The 23,577-nt window shown below is 38.2% G+C and overlaps 1 protein-coding gene across 3 annotated transcripts in view; it reads right to left on the minus strand.

Moving 5' to 3' along the window:
* The window catches only part of TESK2 (testis associated actin remodelling kinase 2), an 84,333-nt gene that overhangs the window by 33,321 nt on the left and 27,435 nt on the right, over positions 1-23,577 (minus strand). For all 3 annotated transcript variants that reach the window (XM_064516128.1, XM_026104285.2, XM_026104270.2), the window contains exons 3-4: positions 23,412-23,533; positions 13,693-13,741 (exon numbers count right to left, since the gene is read on the minus strand). In XM_064516128.1, the coding sequence (XP_064372198.1) occupies positions 13,693-13,741; positions 23,412-23,533 (171 nt within the window). The remainder of the gene's footprint in view (positions 1-13,692; positions 13,742-23,411; positions 23,534-23,577) is intronic.

The following is a 23,577-nucleotide window of genomic DNA, read 5'->3' on the forward strand; positions in this document are numbered from 1 at the left end:
AGCTATTCATAGAAGACAGGCCAGCCATCCTGATGCAATTACCGCGGCATGGTTAGTCATCAGGACTCAGGACCAAAAGCCAGAGATCTACCTTCATTTCTTCTACCAAGTCAGTTGCAGCGTCGATTGATTCTCTATCTCCTCCCTTGAAAAAGACACGTATAGGCACAGTTTAATTTACAAGGGCAAACAAGAACTAACATGCACTATTAAGGAAGGAGCTGTAACAAAAGCCATTTGTCACATTTCAAACATTAAGTGCAGGCACGGAAAAGAATATGGCAAGATTTGTTTTCCTTTAATTCTCTACCTCAACAGCTCTTATGGTCAGCAAGCTGAATCTAGCCCTTTCCTGTCATTCCATTTGATCAAAATTTAATGTTGCCCAAAACCTAGAAACATATTACTAGAAATAAGACTTCAACTGCAGGCCCACAGCAACAACACACTACTGCAACTTGTATCTATGAAATAAGGTTTTTGGACATTCACTTATTCATACCCAGGTTTGAAATAATTCAGGAAATAGGTTTATTTTGTTGGAACCAGAAAACACTCCCAGTATATCTGTGCAGACTGACCTTGATAACCATTTTCCTGTAATTATATTAGCAGAAAAAACAGAAAGCAAAGAAGTTCTAACAAAAGCTACATTTATAATCTCAAGTCACAAACCTCTGGATTCTAAGCAGAGCAGAGTTGAAGCTACAGTGCAAACAGAAGTCTGGGATATGGCAAACTAGCAGTGACATAATTATCACACAGCACAGAAGAGGAAGTACCCTGTTGCTGGTACAGGCAGGAGAAACAGGCCCTCTCTACAATAAAACTTCTGTTCAGGAGCAGGAGGCTCTATCCATAATGACAGCATTTTGAACACAAACTCTACACTCAAAGTTTTGCCTAGAAGCCAGCTCTAGCCCCTGGCAAAGACTCTCTTACTTAAATAAACTTTTTCTTACTTTCCCCACAAAGCTACCAGCACTAGTGACCCATGGATTACAGGCCCGCAAGATCCCATATAAATAACTTCTTTGCTTCATTTTTTTAAATCTGTAAAATAGATATAAGGATCCATTCAGTGCAAGAGTTATTGCACACAAGGATCTCTCCTAGGAGAACGTTTGTTCAAACTCTGTACAAGGAGTACAGTCTTTGAGTAGCTCCTGAGAGTTTTCCGAAGCCTGAACACTTCAGCTGTGCCCTAATATCCATTGAAATTTGAGGGTGCTCAAACGCTCTATTGACAATTATAAAATGCACCACAATCCTCTATTAATAGTCTTGTGCAAAAGCAAACATGAAAGGAATTTCCTAGTACAACTCAGATTCTGAATTGTTTGGATGGCTGATAGTTAAAACAAAACGAAGGAAGTGAAACTACAAAACACTTGTTAATTCAAGTGTATGTTTCCTGGGGTCGGGGAAAGCATTACAAACAAACAGAAGTTACTGGAAAGTATACATGGAAAAATCCCAGGCAAAAGACTTGGTATCATCCTTAAGGCATCACTCAGTTCTCCTCCCCTTCTCTTCCCCCATATCTTAATAGTAAAGAAGCTTGCATCTCCTCTTGTTAACTTAGACTTATTTCAGGGATACCAGGAAGCAAAAGATGCAGAAGTTAGAAGTTAGAGTTGAGAATGTTTTTCTCTTTTGCTTGAGACAATTGTAAATGGTCCAGTAGGCTTAAAATTAGTATCAAAACACTGATATCTATACATACATATAACATATATATATATATATACACACATATATACATGCATATTAAAAACACCATCCCACCTGCATGTGTGTACGCATGCGGGAAGGGAGAGAGGAATGAGACAACATAGTTGGTTGTTTGTGGTCAACATTTATCTGCCTCTTATCTTACTTTCTTGTATCCTTGTGACATTCTAAAAAAGGAGGAAGAGGTTACCATCAGGAAGATATTTAGCAAACCTGCCTCAGAACATAGCATATTTAAATACATCAGCCTCAATTTAAAAAAAATTTAAAAATTAAAAGTTTAAAACGTTAATTAAAATTAAGAAAATTTTTAAAAAAATGTTCCTCAGGCACTATCACAGGCTCAGAAGTAATGAAACAAGTTAATTATCCTCCTAAAGAGAAGGGGAAAATGAATCAAACCCAACGTATACTCTGTATTGCCAAGATTAAAAAAAAAAAAAAAGTGGAAGTTTAACTATGGGCTCTTAAAACCATACATAGGCATTTAAGAAAACAGCTGGAATTTGAAAGTTTGCACATCCAGAAGTTCCAACTGAAACAACTGGTTGCTCATCACTTCTCAGATTCTAGCCACCTGCATGCATAAATATAGACCGAGTGCCTGAAGTTAGACTCACATTTTCAGAGCCTCAGCTTCTGTCTTTAGACGAACATTTCTTTAGAGTCTCTGATTATAGTACTTTTACTTCTGTACTTTCTTCTCTGTGACAACCCACCCTTCTCTCCTTGCCAAGCCAGATCTTCCAAACAAGTCCAGCAGCCTCCCTGGGCCTTCAAGCTCAGTGCTACGCTTACGCAAGTTTTCACCGCTTGTCTCCTTTTGGTGAAAGCACAGGCATGCTCCAGAGAGCTGGCCCCAACGTACTTAATTCACTTGGTCACCAGCAACCCACAGCAGGCTTTTCTTTAACTGATATACCAGCACTTCCGTTCTGAGACGGAGCCTAGAAAGCCGGCTCGCGTCCCCACAGGCCAACACTTCTGTCAGCTCTCTGTTTCCCACAACCGAACATTTTACTGCAGCTTTTTAAGAGTCAGTTCCACCTTTCTGTAACGCAAGGACCCACCTGAACATTTGCTACTTATTACTCTAATTCTGCACATCCAGAAGACAGGAAATTATTCCCTTTAAAAAGGTGCATCTTGGAGGATTTGTCACAGCAAAGCAAGCATACTAGCGCAGGAAAATACAAATACTGCATTACAGATGCAGTAACTAAAGCTTCCTCTTGTCCTCAGTCGCTGCTGTGGCAGGTAGAGCAGCATTTATCTTCCTATCCAAGCGAAGCTATGCCACAGGGAACCCTGCATACCATGGGCCTAACTTGGTGTAACCAACCCAAACATTAAGTTTAAAAATCCTCCATTGTTTGGTGTTTTTCCTGAAGCCCGAGGTCTTTGATCACTGTAATCAGACAAGATGGCTAGCTTTCAGGGAGGAAAAAGTAAATAGCCATGAGATGCAGAAAAAAATGGAAAGAAGATCCAACTTAAATAAAGTCCTTTTCATGTTTTTCAGGAGCGTGACTTTAGATATTTAAACACTTGGAACTGGCAGTGCTACAAATCAGACAGACTCAGGTGAAACTCCTGTGGAGGCCTGTATCAGTTTTGCTGGAGAGAGAACTAAAGGGCCAAACATACCACATATGCCACAACCTCAGGGTGCAAGAGTATGAACTAGAGATGGAATTTCAGCCAGAACACTAAATTTCCTGCCTCCTGTCATTTAAAGCCAGGCCCCCTTGTGTGATTTTAAATGGACTTTTTTGGTAAGCGAAGCATATCAAGCTGTGTTTAGGACTGAAGTCTTTTTTCCTTTTAACTAATTCACAAAAATATTTGGTTCCCAAGGAAAATAATATAAACAAAGTAAAGAATATGTACTTTGTCTTAACTTCTGTGAAATAACTTCACTGTCTTAGGCACGCTGTGCTTTTATGTGTTACAAAATAATTCATGAAGTCTTAAAGTTATAGCATAAAAACAGTATCAAGCTTTCTAAATACCTACACTACCTCCCCTTGTCTGTACACTTTTTACTTCTACTGATCTACTGCCCTACTGTGAACAGTCTATTTTACTTATTACATGTACCTTGTCCAGATTTAATGTTGCATCCACTGGTGCATACAGACCAGTCAGGTTTACTTCTACCTTTCATAAGCCTTACTCTGATCTTATGTACCAGGTACAGTGATGTTTACCAGCATCTGCAATCCTTAAATGGCTGTTGGAATAACCAGTTATCTAGGCTTGATACATGTGCTTCAAGAATTATTTAATCAGTCCACAGTGATATGTCTTTAGCTGATAAAGCAGCATGATGGTACTCAACATCCTTCTAAACCTCATTCAGTCTCCTCAGGGTTGATAATCCAGTCATCACTGGAGATATGTTCATTTCCACCACCAACCCCCACTTTTCATGCTTCCTTTCCCAAAAATATAGTTAGCATAGAACCCCAAAAAAGTCAGTACAGCTGGCTAATTTAGCACTCTCCAATTAATATTACATGAGTGCATGCCTGCTTATGGGATTTACCCATATTTCTTGACAAAGATCAGTGTGTCCCAGTAATGGCAGAGGAATGGGTCTCTTCAATTCTGTAGCCTGGGAAGTGTCAGATATATTAAGCCTTTCATGAGTGGATCTCTCAAGTGAGAGAAAGATGTGCTGTACTCCTCTTAACAGAAAGAATCCGCTGGAAAAAGGATCAGACTTTGAAGATGCAATAGTATGATGCCTTGTGTAGCACAGAGGAAGGATGAAGTAGATCTGGCTATCAAACACCAACCTGTATCAGCTGAATGCACTCTCAGCAACTCTTTGTAAATTAAACTTAGAGCCTGAGTGAAGTGTTAAGGCAAAACTGAAACTGATGGTCCATACACTGAGGAATGCAAAACTAAATCCAAATGTGGCTCAAGTGTTGATACGTGTTTTAGATTTTTTAATTTCTATTGTGACTAATCAAAAGAGGTGAAGGAAGGTTTTAGCACTGAAAAAAAAAACTGTAAGAAAGATTTTTTAATTGCATTTTAAGAGAATCACAGGTGCACTAGAAATGATTCTGCAAACTGCTCAGGGACATGAAAAAGCACAAGGTTCACATATGGCCCTGGACAAAGCTACTAAAATAAGTGGTTTCATATACATACAATACCTAATATTCAAATTTATAGATATCTGTTTTTCTAAAATGTCACAATTATTCCAGCAAAAGTTTAAAATGATACTTTGATACAAGAAATCTGAAGCACATCCTAAGACTTAGGGCTTTAAAGATTATGGGTTTTTAGAGTTTCAAAAAGATATCGCTAGAGACCTGGTTTGCCATGTTTATAAACACGTTCATCTCAGAATACAAACAGAAGCTTCCTATCTTCTTGGCTATAAGAAAAGGCCCTGTTGCCTATGTCTGTTTCTTTTCACCAAGACAACTGCTGAATGACAGTGAAGGTGACACTTTCTGTTCTTCCCAAGTTAATGCTGGTGTCCATGCACAACAAAGTAGAGAACACAGTCAGCAGATTTATCTTTCTGTACACATTCTGTATTTTTTTTCAAATCCCAACAGATAGAGCTGATATTCACATGTGCCAGTAAAGAGGCGCACAGTAACAGAGATGTTTTGTCTTGTAGGTTCACTTTCCCTTTAACTCTAATCCCCAAATGGGAGAATTAACACAATATTCGAAAGGATCTGTTAGTTTGTGGCGATTTTTCTGTGGTGAGATAATGAATGCTTTTTTTTTTTTTTTTTTTTTTTCAAGAAGAGAAACATAAAGCACTATGCAGACAGTGAACAGTCCTCACAGACATCCTGTATAATCCATTTGTTCTATTTTAGTGCTGGAAAAAAAACAGGTGCAATGAAATGGAATGACTTAACTCACCTTAGACATTACAGACTAGCCGAGTCTTCCAAACACCTGAGTTTTTTCCTGCTACGTTTAATCCCTACTTGTGCTGCCATCACACTTATTCTTCTCTTCAGGCCCTAAAGTGAGTTTCTTGCACAGTCCCCAGTCATTAAGGGAGAGTGCAACTACTGCTGCATCATACAGGGTTACCACCACTCTTCTCTACAGGTCAAATCCCTAGGGTCCAGATGAATGGCTTTCCCTTGACCCTGAAGCAAGCCCATGCACGACCTGTCTCTTAATGACTTCTGTAAGGGAAAAGGTAATGAACCCAAGTGGCCAAATTAACAGAAGAAATAACACAGATGTGCGCTGGCTGGACTTCCAGGCTTGTATGGAGCAACAAAACAACAAAAGGGGAGAGGAAATAAGAGGAAGAGATTCTCCAGTTTTATACCACTGCTCTTTTTACCAAAGCACACCTTCCTAGGACTAAAAATATTTAGTTCTAATACTGAAATCCACACTAGGAGCAGTACAAGGTAACCACAATTTAACAGAGGACCCAATGCCTCTGAAGTACTTCTTGGCAAGGCTAAATTTATCCTTCCAGTACTTGGGGCTTATACCTGGAAAGGCCCAGATTGCCTGTACACATTACACATTCCATCACTACTGTCAGTACAGTGCCACTGTAAGAACTACTTATCTTCCTACTAACACAAGGAAGCACATAAAATTAAGTTTTAGCTATACAGAACGCTATGAAAAAAATCTAAAGTAGGAGGGAAAAAAAATAAAGCATACAAACAGAGATTTCTTACAGTATTAATCCACAGGTCATGCTATTCATTGGCTCAAAGATCATAAGGATCAATTTAATCTGCAGAATTTGCACATACTTAAAGTTCTTACAGAGTTTAAACAGCAGTCCTTCTGCAGCATCCTAGAGCTGGGAGGCATTTAAAAATTTAGGTCAGCTGAAATTTGTCATCATAGCATACTAATTTGTTTTGTCAAAGCTGTCTCAAAGGAAATTCAATCTTCTTGCATTGCTCCATATCAAGACTCATTCCCTTAAAACAAACGTGTTTAGGATTGATAGATATATCCTCGGAGCTGCCAGCAAAAAAGTCTAAAAGCAAGTTTGCACAGTTGCTCATTTCGTTCCTCCAGAAGATCACAGTAGCTGCAAGGATCCACACCACCATAAAGCAAATAGCTTGTCATACTGCCCAAGGCCTTCAGCACTCTCAAGAAAGTTGTTTTATTTATACAAGTGAGATAAACTGATTTTTGGACCAAACCTGAAGGAAGACAGAGGATCAAAACATCTTTAAAGCTTGCACTCCCCCCATTTTTTTGTTCATCTTCTGAAGTTTTCTTTTTTAGACACTACTCTATATAAAGTGCCTAGATTTCGAGGAAGATTTCAATATGCCAGGGTAGAAAACGAAGCTTTTTTGGCTAATGAAAAGCACAAGGTGTCAAGGAATACAAGCTGATCTGGAAGCCTTCTATCAGTATGGCTTGGCTGTACACACGCTCAGCAAGGAAAAAGCTGAGTAGCATGCATTAAGTAACAAAATTTTGTCCATTATTTGCAAAGAACACCTGCCAATACCAGATTCTTCTATCTCAAATGGATTTGGCAGTTACTAAAAATAACTGTATGGAATATATGCAAAAATACATCTAGAGGCCTCTCTCCTACGCACTCAGATCTTTTTAAAGAGAAGACTTCCACACTGAAAAGATTCACCAAAACAGAAGTGCATTTGGTGAAAAAGGAGCAACTTTCTCATCATAAGCATAAAGTTTTTAAAAGCAAGAAATAACTACAATACTCCTAGGGAGGGTGAAGAAATTTAAAAAATGGTAATATCTAAATATTTAATATTATATGAAATAAAGGGCTTCCCTAACAATAGCATATATTTGCTTTTACTAGAAATTGGATGGTAGTATCCAACACACAAGTACCACTATGTTTCTAAAAGCGTGAAGTTTAGAGTCCCTTTATTTCTTTTAATTTTCTACTCAGTGCCACCTTTTACATAATTTTCATCTTCTCTTCAGTTATCTTAACATTCAGGCTAATTGACTTTGCACTACAGCTGTTTTCTCTTTTGGAGGACCACTGCCAGAGCCACCTTATCAAGGCACTAAGCCTGAGCTGCAAAAGAGGTAATAGTGCCAAGGAATTGCTCCCAGTACAGGTCTGGAATGTTTGCAGAATGACTGGTAAAGCAGCCACAATACTAAAGACACTGAGTTTTCTAGGGTTAACCGGCTAGCCTGCTGTGATCACCAAAACCAACTTAAATACTTGCAGTGCTACTGGAGTAATGCTCAAGTTATTCAAACAGTATGAATCCCACTCCTGGAATAACAATAGAGATTCCCACATGCTATAGGCGATAGTGGGGAGGGGACAGGGAAGAAAGTGTGTTCCTGAGCTTTGTACAACTCTCAGAAGTGCACAGTTGCCTTCTGGAAGCAAGCACTTGTCTTGTACACTACTTGATGTAGTGTAAGGTTTAGAGTAAGAGACTTAAGTGATGTCTATCTGGTTTTCCCCACTTCAGGGCCAAAAGTTCTCCATAGAAGTCTACCTAAGACCTGAGAGAAGGAAAAAAGAGAGAAGCAATGGGAACATGCTTCAGTAAAAAATTATTCACTATAAACTCTGCTTGTGAAAGCCATAGGTTAGAAGGGTCTTGCCTGTTAAAGAATTTAATTTTTCCTCTTCCTTTCTAAAAGGCTAGTTCAGCTCAATTGTAACCTAACTCTGAGAATTGTAAGCTTTTAACATTTTTTATTCCCAGTTGGTGCTATCTCCAGAAGTAAAAAGTCTACAAATAAAGGGCTGAAACTCCACTAATTGCATTTATAGTTTACCTAAATTAGTGCTGTTGTGAGGAAAAGCAGAGAAGGAAGATTTTTCAGTCATCACGAAGAAATGTAAGAGAAAAGACTCTCCATAAGTCATCGAATCTTTCATCAAGGTGAACTTTAGGAGTGCCGGGGGAGCTTTCTTTTCCAAACTGGTACATAACAGCATTCTCTTCTCAAAACAATAAATTGTGGCTGATGGTAAAAACAGCAGTGTTAAATTCAGTAAGCTGTTCCAGTGCAACATGTCACAATTGTCCAATAGCAGTTCTCTTGCCTGAGATGAAAATTAACATGTCTGAAAGGATTTCCGTAGTAAACTTTTTCCTGGGGTTTACAACACAGCTATAAAAAACCCTGAGCTGGAACTGTGCATGAGTTCATAGAATTCCGTTGAATTCTCTTTACAAAAGCCAAAGCAGCAGCCAAGATGCTTTTTTCTAGCACTCCTTGGCATGTATGTCTGCATTAACACCCTATTGTCCATACCACAGGTTGCCAGCATGCACTATTGCAGACAGCAGCACTCTGAGCACACAGGAAACATTTCAGGCTTCAACATTTCTCTATGCACTTCCGCGTGCAACACCCGTAAGGTGCAGCAGGTGAAGCAGTTGACATGGAGAACTGCCCGGATGCGGAGATGGAATTCGCAGTCTGCAGGAAGGCCACCAAAGGAGCCGGGTGCGCAGGACGGCTGGCTTGCCTCTTACAGTTATCTCACAATTGTTCAAGTGCCACATACACAGCACCTTAAAACCAAGTGTATTCTTGGATTCATGAAACATCTACTACCACACAAGACAGCGCATTACACTTGGGATGGAATCAGAGGGACTGACTGGTTAGTACAGTAAGAAGAAACAAACACTGAAAGACTGATGGAGATGCAGGTTAGGCAGGAAGAGCAGATCAAGCTGCTGGCTGAAACAGTATTGTCCATGCCTCCATCACTGGCCACATGTTCCTACCACACTGCTGTGGCCCTGCCCCTCTGCCTGAGAAAGGCATGTCAGATCCTACACTGCGCCCTGTACAACTACAGCTTCAGATTGTGGCAGAGGATTTGTGCACTTTGCTATCATCCAGTAAGATTAATACCTGTAAAACTTCCAAGGTAACAGTTAGCTATTACTCATGAAGCATTGCAATTTCAAGGTATCCCAATCAACACCTAATAACTCTTCCTTACTCATCTTCTATGCACAAGGCTATCAAGGCTTCCATTTCCTTCAAGAAGGAATTATCAAGGTATATGACTCACTCTGTGCAGATATATCTAATTACACCAAGATTTTAGCCTGACCTCTCTCAGAAATTTGCATAAACCTGTTTAACAGAGTTCAACAAATAGTTTAAGATTGACAAAAAGGTATTAAGTGGTCGTTACATGCTAGACTATATGCTGAATTATGTGCTTCAGTGTAATAGCATAGATCTATTCAACATGCAACCCACAAAGAAATTTGTTTGCCTGGGTTCTTACTCACGCATCCATTCCATGGTAAATGTGCATGTGTAAGATCGTATGCTACTGCTATTAAGCAATGGCTGCTCCGCAGTAACTGGCTCACAGCTTCCTGTCCCCTGGAGTGTATCCTGTCCAGTAGCCTCCTGGTAGTGGCTCATTTCTGGTCTCTGAATGCTCAGCAGCTCATGCAATAACTAATGGCACCAGCGACTGTACTTCTGGGCAAGTTTCTCAAAATTTGAGGATGCTGTGTGCAAGGAGATTCAGAAATGGAAGCTAACAGCTGTTAGGAAGGTGGTCAGAAAATACAGAGAGATCTGTGGAGAGACTGGAATTGGGTCGGAGAGACATACAACTTTAGCAGGAAGCTCTGCAGACTCGTGTAGCTACAGAATCGAACCACAAACTGCAGATTAGAGCTGAATACTGAGAAAGGAATACACAGTTCCTGGTTTTACAGAAGGTGAGTACAGCAGATCTGTGCCCATCGGCTCAGTATTACTAAGACAGTCTAAAGCCCACCAATTCATCTGAGCTGTGCACCTATTAAAACATTCACTTCACTTCCCCTAAATGCTTCTTAACTATGTGCTTGCAAGGACAGAGGTCCCTTCCAGCCTAAACCATTCTGTGATTCTAAGGATAGGTAGTAGTGCAGAAGAGGAACATGTCATAGCTTCTGGTATGAGTAGAACTTAAAAAACAATACTGGACTTTCAAACCTAGTAAGATTGTGGATTCAGAACAGCACCAAAGTCCTAGTACAGTCTAATTAAACAATTCCATCCTTCTTTTGAAAAATCAAAATCAAAACAAAACAAACAGAAACTGCTTCTTGACTAACACTTTCAAAAACAAAAGCCACTTAGACAGGGAACAATTAAAACAATGTAAAATGCTGCCAAAAGGGCAAAAAAAAATACCAAGGTCTACAAACTAGCAACATCGTCAAGCAAAAACCCTGCTATGCATGTTTCAGTATGCTTAGCCTCTCACGTGTTTAAATAGGTAAGAAAAGACATCTGTAAAACTTCTGACTCTGCCTTCCAATAGTAAAGGCTGTACATTTGCCACAAGATCTCAATTTCTTATGCCATGGAAACATATACACACAAATAAACGTGACTTACCCCCACCCCTTTGGTCATTAGTTAAGTCACGTTGTATCCCTTTTGCTTAGCGATATCATCAACTGCTCTTAGTCAAAGCAGAAATTATTTTCTTACTATGCATATCCCATGTCAAAAGTAATAATTAGACTCCTTTCAGAACAGGTCCAGCACAGGCTAGTGAGAGGAAGGATTCTCCTTGCAGTGACTCAGAGACCTACCAAGCAATCAACCTTTGGAATAATAAAGTTTGATCTCTGAACAAGTGAAACCCTGGCAGAGGCCCTGAGAGTGCTAGTCAGTGTCAGGTTAGAATCAATTGTGTGGAGCAGGGACACATTCATCAGAAACTAGGAGGACACCACCTTTTTGGACCACAAGCTGAAAAAAGCCGTAAGCTAATTTTGCTTATCCTCCTGGGCTATATTTGAACTGCTGACTCACCACATGCATCTTACCAGTAATTCCTTCAGCCAGCCACTTCAGCCTCCTCCTCTAAGCTCCAGAGGTCCTCTGAACTCAACAACTTTCACTGTTCACGTAGCTCAAGTAGAAAAATGCCACTACTGTTGGCAGTAAATACAACTAATTCCACCCCTTGGAACATAAGCAGCTCTTAACATTTAAAAGCTCTGTAAAACCAAAGAACAGCTACTATATTATACAAAACAGTGTGTAGATTCCCTATGACAGCTATGTATGACCGCCTTAAGTAGCGGTTTTTCCCCTACTGAAGGCATTAAATGTTCACCTTGGTCCTCACAAGAAAAGCATAAACAATGCATGTAATTTTATAACATGCCACTAAGCTATTCTGTTTCTCAAAATTTTGTACTGACTTTCTTTAGTGTAAAACCTTTCCTCTTTGGTCTCGAGATAATGTTTCAGGAATCTCTTGTGTTATTCTGAATTATAACTATGAGTAGTTATTCTTTGAAGTCTTTCATAGATTTATTTTGCTTGCCAAGAACTCAAAAATAGCTGAAGAAAGCAAGCAGCTTCAAAGTTAGTGCTCCATGAGGAAGCATCTGTGATATGGTTTCAGTTTCTTGGGTTTCTGGGTAGGGAGGGATGTTTAAATGGCAAGCAACTGGGAAGAAGAAAAAAAACAGCACACTATCAGGAGGATATGCCAAGATTTGTAAACTGAAGCATTATGAAGCTTCATCTCTTCTAGGACACGTTTAGTGACTAAGAGGGCCTTTAACCTCCCTGTTTTAATAGATCAGTGGACCAAAAAAACCTGGCACTAATGTTAGCAGAGCCTGCCTGAAGGACTCATTCTGCCATGTAATGCCAAATCTTACAAACGTTTCCTCTATAGAGCACAGGGAAAAAAAGAAAAAGAGGGGGAAAAAAAAAAAGCAGCACACTGTCCCCCTCATATCCAACATCTCCTCACACACATGCTGTATCTTGATAATTCTGAAAGCATCTTTCTTTGCTTTTCCTCCTACAATAGAAATACAGCCACTGTGAACTAGTCTGCATCAATTTAACACTAGCTAGAATTGTAATCGTAGAATTGTCTCCCCCAAAAGCAAGGAAATTCACTGCCCACGTGTGCACACTTAGGCCTCAGAGCTGCCTATGAAAGTTATAGAAAACAATGGCGACACAGCGTCCTGAAAATTAAACGCTATGCATTCTTCTAGGTATATACTCATCAAATCTTCTCATTTTATAATAGATCCTGGCATGCATGCCAGGAACCTGTTTTAGTTGCTAATTAGTAAAATGCATGTTACCTCCACCTCTTTTTTTTTTTTTTTTTTTTTTGGCTGGGGGGGAGGGTTAATCTTTTAACTGAGCAGTTTTACAAGATAGAAATTGCCAGAAGTATTAATTGTAAGTTTACAAAATATAAGTTTCCCCTCAATCTGTACTCAATTGAAAAAGCAGGGTGAATGTTTTATTGATTTTGACTCAAAACAGGTAAAACTATTACTAACAAAGAAACACTCCCTTCTTGTTTTTTCCTGAGCAGTTTATAAGGGATTAAACACACAATCCAGTGAAACTTGGTCCAAGGCTCACATGAGCTGAAAGCTCAGTTTCTCATTTGCTACCTAGAACCTAGCCAGGGCATAGGGTCAATGCAATAGTTTCTTTCTGGGACCCTGATTAAGCTTCAATCTTGATAATATCCTAAAAAAGGAGATGGTAGGGATTGAATATACTAATATCACTCAACCAAAACATCCCTGATTCATCTGTGAAATGTGCATGCACCCAGAGTGTAAATAAAGATAAAATAGATAAATAAGATTTAAATACAGTGCAATGTCACTGAAAAAATTTTAGGTAGGGGCAGCTGAATGGTAATCTACATCTCATTTAGAATGTGGGAATTTTAGGGTCCTACTGTGATTTTTTTCATCCTAATAAGCGCTTGTGAGAAGAAAAGACGTACAAAGACCATGACTGAAGTACGATTCTGAGGCCCGATTCTGCAATCTTTCTATTGCAGAGCAAGTAGCATGACTAGTCACTATTAAAAAAAAAAAAAAAAAAAAAATCAAAACAAAGGTATCACTCAAGATGAACAGCAGTTACAGAATCTGGCCCAAGAACAGCTTCATATTGAGCATGTATATCATGAAATAGTCTTACCTCAGTAAGTGCGTGCAGCTGTCCTTGATGCACACAGACACCCATAAACCTACGAGAAACAAGAAAAGAAAAGTGGTTTGGGCTTTTTTTCCCCCCCCTCTTTTTTTAAAAAAAATAAAGAAACCGTAGGATAATAAAAAGTACCGGCTGGGCCAAGAAAAGAAGAAGAAACAAACAAACAAAAAAAAGTCAGCCTCACAGGTACTGCATACCCTCAAGCTTCATTACTTAAAAGCACAAAACAGTCATGTGCTTACACTACAGTACATTTTGAATTAGCAGTTAAAAGAGCACAGGAGACGACTCAAATTGAAGATGGAGTTACTAATTTGATTATAAGCAAAGGTCACCACATAATAATTTATGCAGAAAGGGATATCCTGAGAGTTCTCTCCGGTTCAAGATATCTAAGCCAAGTAATCCAGCACTGGTTTGCATGTTTACATAAATAGCTAATTACTTTCCTTCTGCATTCTGTTGATTAAGTATAAAGATGTTTCTTCCTGTCCCATTCCTAACTACTCAGGAATATAAGGGCACATACATGCAGCATACATCCCTCCCTTCCCCAAACTGACATTTTCAACATTCAGATTGAAGCAAATTTTTATAGTATCCTATATACACAGATTCCACAGAAGTTACCTACACTGCACGACGCTCAGATTCCTGCTGTTAATATTAATGACTGCCACCCTCGATTTTTCTGCATAGTGACAAAGAACGTGCAATACATTTAATAACAGAACAATTGAAAGCTCATGTCTACCACACACAGCTCAACTCTTAAGTGACAAAATGCAAATTAATATTAAAGGCAAACATCTCCCATGAGAAAGTTCAATAAAACCTAATTTGTACACACCATATAACCTTCAGAGCCTCTCCCTGCACAGTTAAAGCATTGGTTATTTTTAGGTTAACTAATTTTCATTATATCATTGAGATTTTAGTCTCAACAGGCAAAAACAAGTCTGTCATTTCCACAATGCCCAGAAATTTCCAGTTTGCAAACAAGGGGTAGAAATGCACGATTTCATTAAATGTGACAGGTGAATCTTACAGAGATCAATTTGAAGGAAAAAGACCTTTTATATTTGCAAACACTTCTGAATTTTGAAACAAAATAATGCAAGAGGCATGTAGTACTAGTTAAGCTAAGCTGCTTTTGAAGAAATGAATGATCCTCACTGTTCTCCTGGCTAACAGCTGACTGGTAAAATACAAGCAGCCCAAGGAAAATAACATAGGTAAGGTCCTTTGCATCAGCTGAGCTGTGGAAATCTTTTCTTATAACCAAGAAGCAGAACTTGTACTTTAACTCTGTTGCCTGCTCTCACCTCAAATAATAGCTTCCCCAAATCATATATGCTCATTTTTATGGAAGAGATGGTGCAAATACAATTCCTCTAGTTCAGTAAAGAACAATGAGCAACAAGGTATTCGGTGGCGGGGGTTGTTTTTAGCTATCCCACCTGCACAAAACACTGCTACTTCTGAGTTTCATTCTGTAGAGAAATTACATGTGAATAATTTTGTAAACAAGTTTACAAATTAAGCTTCCTAAAACTAAGAAATGGAGACCCCTCCAAAGCAGAAATCTTTTTCTACCTTTTTTGCATTTTGACAGTCTCTAGCTATAAAGCATGGTGCAAATAGTTATTCACAAGCAAAAAATTTTTTTAAAAAAGATAGCCTTCCTTTTAAAATGTTTATCTCCAGTTCTACTATTACACAAGTTTGGAAGTCCTAAAATGTTATTTTCTCCTATATGAAATATACTAATGACACAAAGTTAACACAGTACTGCAATATCTTCATTCAACCAAAAACAAAGGCTAAGTAAATATAAATACTATTGCTTTCATCCATACATCACACTTCCCCTAGTAAAGGTATATTACATTACTGTCAAATTAGGAAGCAGCTTTTGGTATATAGAGAAAACTTCTTTGTCAACACAGCTAACAAATACCTGAATTAGAGCACATCTTTATGTAGGATGTTACAAGCCAAATTGCACTTGGACAGCAGAAATTTCAAAATTGAAGGAGTGATTATTTTACAGACTTAACTGACCAATACATAGCTCCCAGATGACTTTCCCCTCATCCAGAAATTAAACATATATCCTAAGATCTGGACATGTTACCCAAAAATGTGATTCAAACATTTCACGCACACAAAGTATGTGTAACAAATCAGTATTTTTCAAGAAGAATTTTTCACCATATTTGACTTAATTCTAAAGTATAAAAGCAGCTAAGAATTTGAGAATTTTGTCAAAATTAAATTTCTTAGCTCATTTTCAACAAACAGGAGAGATATCACTGTCACCAAAAGACTGGTAGAACTGAACTTTTTCTGCCGGCTCATTTTGTTCAAAGGAAGTCTCAATGGAAACATATTTATTAACTTTGTGAAGCTACATTTCAGGCAGAAATGACACACTAACTCAAGTTTCTGAGAGGAAGAGTTTAAAATTCTTAAACACCTAGGTTTGCTTCGGGGAAATAGCCATATATTTCTAACTTTAAATCAGAAATTAAAACAAAGCTCAATATCATGATCTGATAAAAAAAGCAGGACCTAAAAATATATTTATAAAGCCCACGCATTTAGAAGTCATTACCCTGGGAAAGAGAAACCAGATACACTGATAAAGACAGTATTAATGAGTTTACAAGCAACATGCTGAAACCATTTAAATATTGTGTCAAGAATCTCAGTTTTCAAACTCTGGAAAATAGATTCACAGACTACATCTCTAGTGACCCAAATTCCTGGAAAACTTCTTAGCTGTTGTATCAAGCAATAAGCAACCTCTTCATAAAGCCAAGTGCTGCTAGCAAATAATACTGGAAAGTGTTTTCACTAAAAGATTATATATAGCTGCTACCAGGAAATACAATTACCAAGTGAGATTTGGCATAAGAAATCAATTCCTGAGATTGCCCCAGATGAGATTCCAGTTCTGCGGAAAGGAAGCGGACATGCTGGTCCAACACATTTAGGATTATTCCTGTTGGCCAGACGCACTGTCTCCAGAGCCAAGATGTGCTTCTAGGTGAACTTCAGCACAAAGTCTTGTCAGCCAAGGGTTACACTTCCTATAAGCATTTCTGGTTGGAGAGGCTTCAATGAGCAATACAGGAGACATGAACAGACTTAAGGAAGTGTATTTTCAAGACTGCGTATCTGGCTTTATCAGAAAGCTGAATCACTCTCCCAAAGTCATTACTAGTGGTTGGAGAAGTTTCCCCAGAAGCTGCAAATATGAAGGATGCTATTTGAGTCCACCCTACTACTACAACGCTGAACATTTCCACTACAAAATGCTTTCTGACAAATGCCAATGTTCCAATGTTCCGATGTTGGAAAGCTCCGTTCCTGACAGCCGGGTTATTCTTCACTCAATCTGTAGTACCTGCCCTCCCAGACAAGAGCGAGCAAAAGTGCACTGGACATGTTTTTGCTCCTTTCGAGCAGTTACTCAAAGTGCTCGCAGTCGTGTCAGACTGTGGGGGAGAAAGAATTCTGCACAGGAAGAGGGAAACTGAGCTGTAGCCTCAGCCTCCAATCTCAGCCTCCTTGATAAATCAGACGAAACTAATATCCAGATTACACAGCCACTGTGGGTCATCCAGACACTAAACACATGCTTCCTATTAAAAGAATTTCACTGGGACACATTCCTGTTCTGTGGCTAAACCTAGGGTAGCTACAGTCCAATGTAATAAATCGGTACCCCCTGAAATCCACTGCTTATATGAGAAAAGTCAGGAATTTGGTGGTAACAGATTAAAAATAAGAAACAAATCTTCCATTGCACTGACTGTTATTGGAGAAGGAAAGGGGAAAGAACAATAAATCTGCATTAAAACCTTCCCTAATGTTTTAGACACAATGCTAAATTAAAAGTGTATTTTAAGTTTTATACATTTGCATTTTGATCCAAAAAACATACTGTAGTCTAGAGATAAGGCATTTCGTAGAGTCCTTCGGTGGCACATTATACACAACACATACAGCCTCTCTTCTATTGTTTTGTGCACAGCATTTCTAAAACAATCCTTTTTGATAACTAGATTACACACAGAGAAAGCCAGCTAAAATATTTCTCCTTTCTGCTAAGCCACTCTTCAACACAACACAAAGGATTCTAATAGACAAAAGCCATCATTTTGCCTGTTGTAACAAAATCAAGTAATTTCACAAAAGGGGGTGGGGGGATGGCAGGAGAAAACTGAAACAAAAGAGAACAGATTGGTATTATATTCCTAGGATACTACATTTGTCTGAAAGCAGATGAAAGAAAACTCTCCTTGAAAGAAGTTCACGTAATAGGCACACTGCCTTTTTATATTGTGGTTTTTCTTTTCTTTTCTTTTTTTTTAAATGTGCACAGAAGGTGAGTTTAATCAATGAGTCAATCTGCCTGCACGCTCACTGCCAAACATGCAGCAATACCTCCAAGTACTCCCATGACACCACTTAAGACATGAGCTAAGGCTTTCTGTGTACAGGATGTTTTAAATGAAGTCCCTAAGGTACGGATTAAATAAAGAAGTATTTTTCATGCAAACAGTAGTGATATTGAAGACTGAAATTCTATCTCAAAATTGAAGATACACTACACTAAGAGACAGCACTGGAGATGAAGAATCTGGGCTAGCACAACACTTCATTTGTGTAAATGAGAAAAACACACCTGTAGGACATCACGAGAACAAGAAGGCATCAGATCCCTTAGGCTGGAGCCCTATTGCTCCCAGATTAGGGCACAGAGATGGATCCCGAGTCCTTTCCAGCCCTATCTTCTTGTTTTATTTTGGGTAAGAATTCATGACTACGGGGCACATTAGCACTCAGAGGAGCAGCAAGGTGCTGGAAAACACTTACAAACATACACTGGGCCTTTAACAGTCCTGGTACTAGATCTAATTCGAGCCTTCAACAGTACTATGCTGTAAGTGGGACAAGCTAGTAAGGAAGGCAAGAAATGCACCAAACTTCTGGTTCCCTCTAATCCCAGCTATTAAAGTCTTACCATGCACCAGCCACCCCAGATTAGAGCAGCTATAGTAAGCTTCACATGGTATAAACCAGATCTCCAGCTCAACTTTTGATTCATGCTTTTACCATCTACTTTGAGGGTAGAAATGATAAACCAGGCTGCCAGAAAGCAACACTTCCCACACTGGGGAAGAAACAGTGTAGATCAGGGGCAGAAACGCGTTTACGTCCTCAAGCTTGCATGCAGGGGTGAGGTGGGGATGGGAGATGATGTGAGATGGGGTGATGGTGCAAATACAGAAAAGCACTCAAACACTATTATTATCCTTTTGCCCTGTCCACTTCCGAAGTGTCCCTAATCTTATTCTCCCCTCCCCAAAAAAGTTCTGGCATACAGAATCACATCTGTTAGTAGTAATAGGAAGCAAGAAGGAGGAAAACAAGCAACAAATCCTAAATCCTCTTACTTTTTACCACCATGGCAATGCAGCTGCAAGACCTGGAGTCTTATCATATTCCAAAACATCCTTAACAGACTGACAAAGAGGTTCCATTCTTGCTGAAATAATCCCTTAAGTAGTGCAGCATAGTTTCTCATTTTCTTGGTGAAAATACGTTGGAAAATGTTTTTTTATATATATTTGACCATAATGATCTTTGTGATGCTACCATGGGGATAGCATACTCACTGGAGACTTGGTAAGTGGAAACTAAGTTCTTCACTGTCTTCTGACCAAGATGATCTACATGACTGGCCAAGAACAGAATAAGCACAGAAACATTGAAATGAGAGTGATGATACGTAAAACAGAAGACTCAAGTTAGTCTTTCGTTCCATACCTAGCAAGACAAATTATTCTTAGAGCCTAAATAATTAGACTGATACTTCACTGAGTACTAGAAGCAGAGATATTGGAGCTACTTAACACAGCTCCATCTCCTACAGAAGTACAAAAGCATCTAGGTCTCTAAGGTAAAACACAGACCTACTTCTACGTAAACCCTATACAGCTATGACATGGAAGAAAGCCAGCAAGTACTGACAAACTCAGACTCCAGAGACTTAGGTGGTGGTAGGTTGGGAGAAAAACCTGAAAAGACATCTCTAACTGTGAAAATAAGCTGATATGGAGAGCATACAAACAAAAGTAGTTTCAAATAAACAATAGTAGTAATTATTCACATCAGTGAAATTAAAAGCAAAAAGGAATAATTACAATAACATCTTTAAATTAACTGTGGGCAAGTTGGAATGCATAACTTATAAGAAGTTGTTCTGCATTTTGTAGCACTGGATTTTGGCTTTGGTTTGGTTTTTTATATCATCCAAAGGATAATAATGATCCTTGGCTACCAACATTATGAAGATAATCTCTTCTCTCTTCCACATGACTTACTCCAGGTAAACCAGGGAAGAGTTCTAGAATAAAGGAACTGGTTGGGTAACAAATTTTAGGTACTGAAAACATCACTAAGGATGTTCAAAACATAACCATACTCAGTCTAGATGAAGGAAGATTTTAGTACACTAAAATAAATGCATCATGGCTGAGTCTGATTACGTTCTACAATATTAACTAACTGGAGATGTTGAAATAAGTTGAAAATGGATTTTGGATGCCATAAACCAGCATTTCTCCAGTTTCATAATTTTATGAAGCCATAGGAGAGAAACCTTCCCAGCACTCTCCCTACTACAATTAACCACTGCACAGGCTGAAATGTTGAGATCATCCAAAGAACCCACTGGCATCTTTCCTGGCAAACCACATATCAACGCTAAAGGAAAGCCACTGTTTACAGCAGAAATAAACAGCAGCTAGTCCTAGAGCTTATGGAAGATGAAGAAGCTCTGATGTACATATTATATAAAATCAGCATTCATATTCCAGGCAAGTGGAGGAGGTCCAATGACTAATCAATAGAAATAAATCCCTGAATGGTGGAAGTCATACACTAGAACTTCTTGGAAAAGGTGCATTCCCTTTAAATACTAAGACAAATTTAAAAATTCCTAAAAATAAACCCATAAAATGTTTCAGTAAAAACATATTGTTGTAGAACATTTTCCTAGTGACCTCTCAGCAGTACTACTCCTGACTGCTCTTAGTCGATAATGCCATGTTTTTAACCTCTCACCACTATAAAAGCAAATAAGTATTAAATATAATTTTGAAGTGTGTTTTTAAAGTGGTGAACAGGTCCTAAGTTAATTTTAAAACATTATCATTAGCACCAATGATTTATAGGTTTCTGAAACACACACATGTGTGTGTGCATGTGGGTATGTATGTATACAAAAGCAGAGAGTAAAATGCCTACAGGCAGTTAATTAAAAAGAGAAAAGTCTTCTCCCAAACATCATAAATGGTCTGGAAACACTACAGTAGATGAACTTAAGTGAACAATAAAGTTAACTAACACCAAAACCACCAAGTTATCTCATATTGAAATAAAATACAATAGTATTTACTGCATATTATTATTCAATAAAGCAATAAGCTAAAGCTAAATATATTTTTTCCATTTGCATTGTCTGTAGGAATGCCCTTGGTGCCTGCTTGAAGGGTACTTGCCTAATATGCAAAAGAAAGGCAATGTTTTTACCACAGAACTGAGTCTCCTTGAAGAAGCCTCGAATCAATTTACAAAGCAAGTGAAGTTTACTCTTTAAAACAAAATTAGGTGAAGATGGTGTCTTTCTATTTGTCATCTGTTTCTTATATACTCACTCATAACTGCTTATTGGAGCACACAGGAAAAAAAAAAGTTTCTCTGTGAATCATGAGTAGCAACTGGGAAGCCAAATGGAATTCTTCTTCTGGTTCATGCATAAATCAATACATTATTGTTCTTTATTTAGGACTATCTGTGCAACACCACTGACTTCAAATTATTCATAGGTTTTAAGGCCAGAGGGCACCAGTATATCATCGATATGATCTCTTACACATCATAAGACATTTAAAATTTAATGATTACTCAGAAAAGAGCACAATAACTTTTGTTCTCAGCAACACCTCTGTAACACCATTCGAGGCAGACAGGGTTAGATTAAGCTGCAGCTGAAGGCTTTTTACCTGTCAAACTACCCCTGTCCTACTTTCCCTCACCCCAATCAAACATTTTATTTTCAACAGAGCTGTAGAGCTAGATTTTTTTTTTTAATAGAGATGTACAAACCACACAAAGTTGATATAGAAACTGCTGAAATACATCAGCTTCCTGACTCTGGCAATATCAAACTTATGAAGTTATACTTTCCACAAAGCTTATGAAAAAGCAGCTGTATCAGTCCCCAGGATCATATACTGCATATCTAAGGATTCTGAGGGAAAGGAAGTGATGTATAGATATAAGAAACAGTCAATGATCCTGAAAGCCAAGTATCTGACATCATAAAAAAAAAAAAAAAAAAAAAAAAAAAAAAAAAAAAAAAAAAAAAAAAAACACAGAAGAACAAGAGTAGTTGTTGGGAACTAACCTCATCTTGGAGCAGAGAAAACAGACTGAAAATTCTAATTAGGGATAGATTACTTCAACACTTGAATACATAGACTGTATTCGTAAATAATAAACCAGTATCGTTTACTGTGAGCAAAAATTCTCCAACTTGTTAGCTTTGCTATTGTTGTTTTTCTATAAAGGAAAAAACGAACAGAAAATTAACATGCATTGCTAGAATACTCCCGGCAGATAATGCAAGTGCTTCTGATACAGCTCCTCCTAAGTACTCAGGAAACAAACAAGGTAATATTGTCACACGTCAATTGATCAGCAGTGAGGCAGGATTTCAAGGATCAGAAAAGTTGGTTATAAAGGTATCTCAGGAATCACTACTATGGCTGTACTATTCAACTTAATTTCCTCTCTGTCTCCAGTTTGTTATTTAAAGTTCACTGCATCTCCCAAACTTTTCAGAAAGAGCTATATTGACTGAGACTATCAAAATTAATCCCAGTTGTGCAACAACAGTTAAGAGGTTATTTGGTACACTGTCACCAGTGAAGACAGTCACCATAACTTTAAACATCTTAATGTTACGGCTTTAGCTAGCTATGTTAATTCCTTGTCACATCATCATAACAGAGTAGCTGAGACTGAAAAGATGCAAAGCATAACAGTAAAATAGTCACTGAAATATTTTGGATTTGCATTCAGTAAGCTATTGCAACACAAGCATTACCTTTTTCTTTTCAAAATTAGATAAATAAGATTGATTTAACTCTAGCTTGTTTTCTTCATTTCCTCTTATCCTACCTTGCAATACTACAGCAAGGAAATGCTCGAAACCAGAAGACAGGCTTAAAAATAAGAGGAAGCCATGGCACCTTGCATAGCTAATCTGCAAGATTCATAATGACAGATTATTTGAATGGTGTTATTTGCAATAATTTAAGTTCATGAACAGAAGTCAAATTTCACTCTTCATATCATTTTATTGAACCATCAGAAAATTTTAATGCAAAAATGTGTTTTTCTCTGAAGAAAGTTACTCATTACTAGTAAATTTAAGATGCCAAAAACATGCAGATTTTCAATTTGCTCAAATCTTTTCTTTCTTCTTCCTCCTCTCCTTCGCCCATTTAATTAGAAGCCATTTCTAACAGATTTAGAAAAGTACAATTATACCAACAAAAAAAGAAAATGGAAAAACTCTGCTAAAGACAACGTAACTCCATATAATGCACAAAATAGCATACCTTAAGATGTTTGGATGTGAGAGCCTATTCATAAGCTGAACCTCTTTCAGCATGTTTGCTCTGTTGCTATTCAGTGTGTTCATCTTCAAAGCCATTACCTGGTCTGAAGTCCTGTGTCTTACCTACAAGATACAAGCAAACAATGGTAAGGACACATCCTAATAGG

This window comes from Dromaius novaehollandiae, chromosome 8 (genome assembly GCF_036370855.1).
Source record: "Dromaius novaehollandiae isolate bDroNov1 chromosome 8, bDroNov1.hap1, whole genome shotgun sequence".
Taxonomy (NCBI): Eukaryota; Metazoa; Chordata; class Aves; order Casuariiformes; family Dromaiidae; genus Dromaius; species Dromaius novaehollandiae.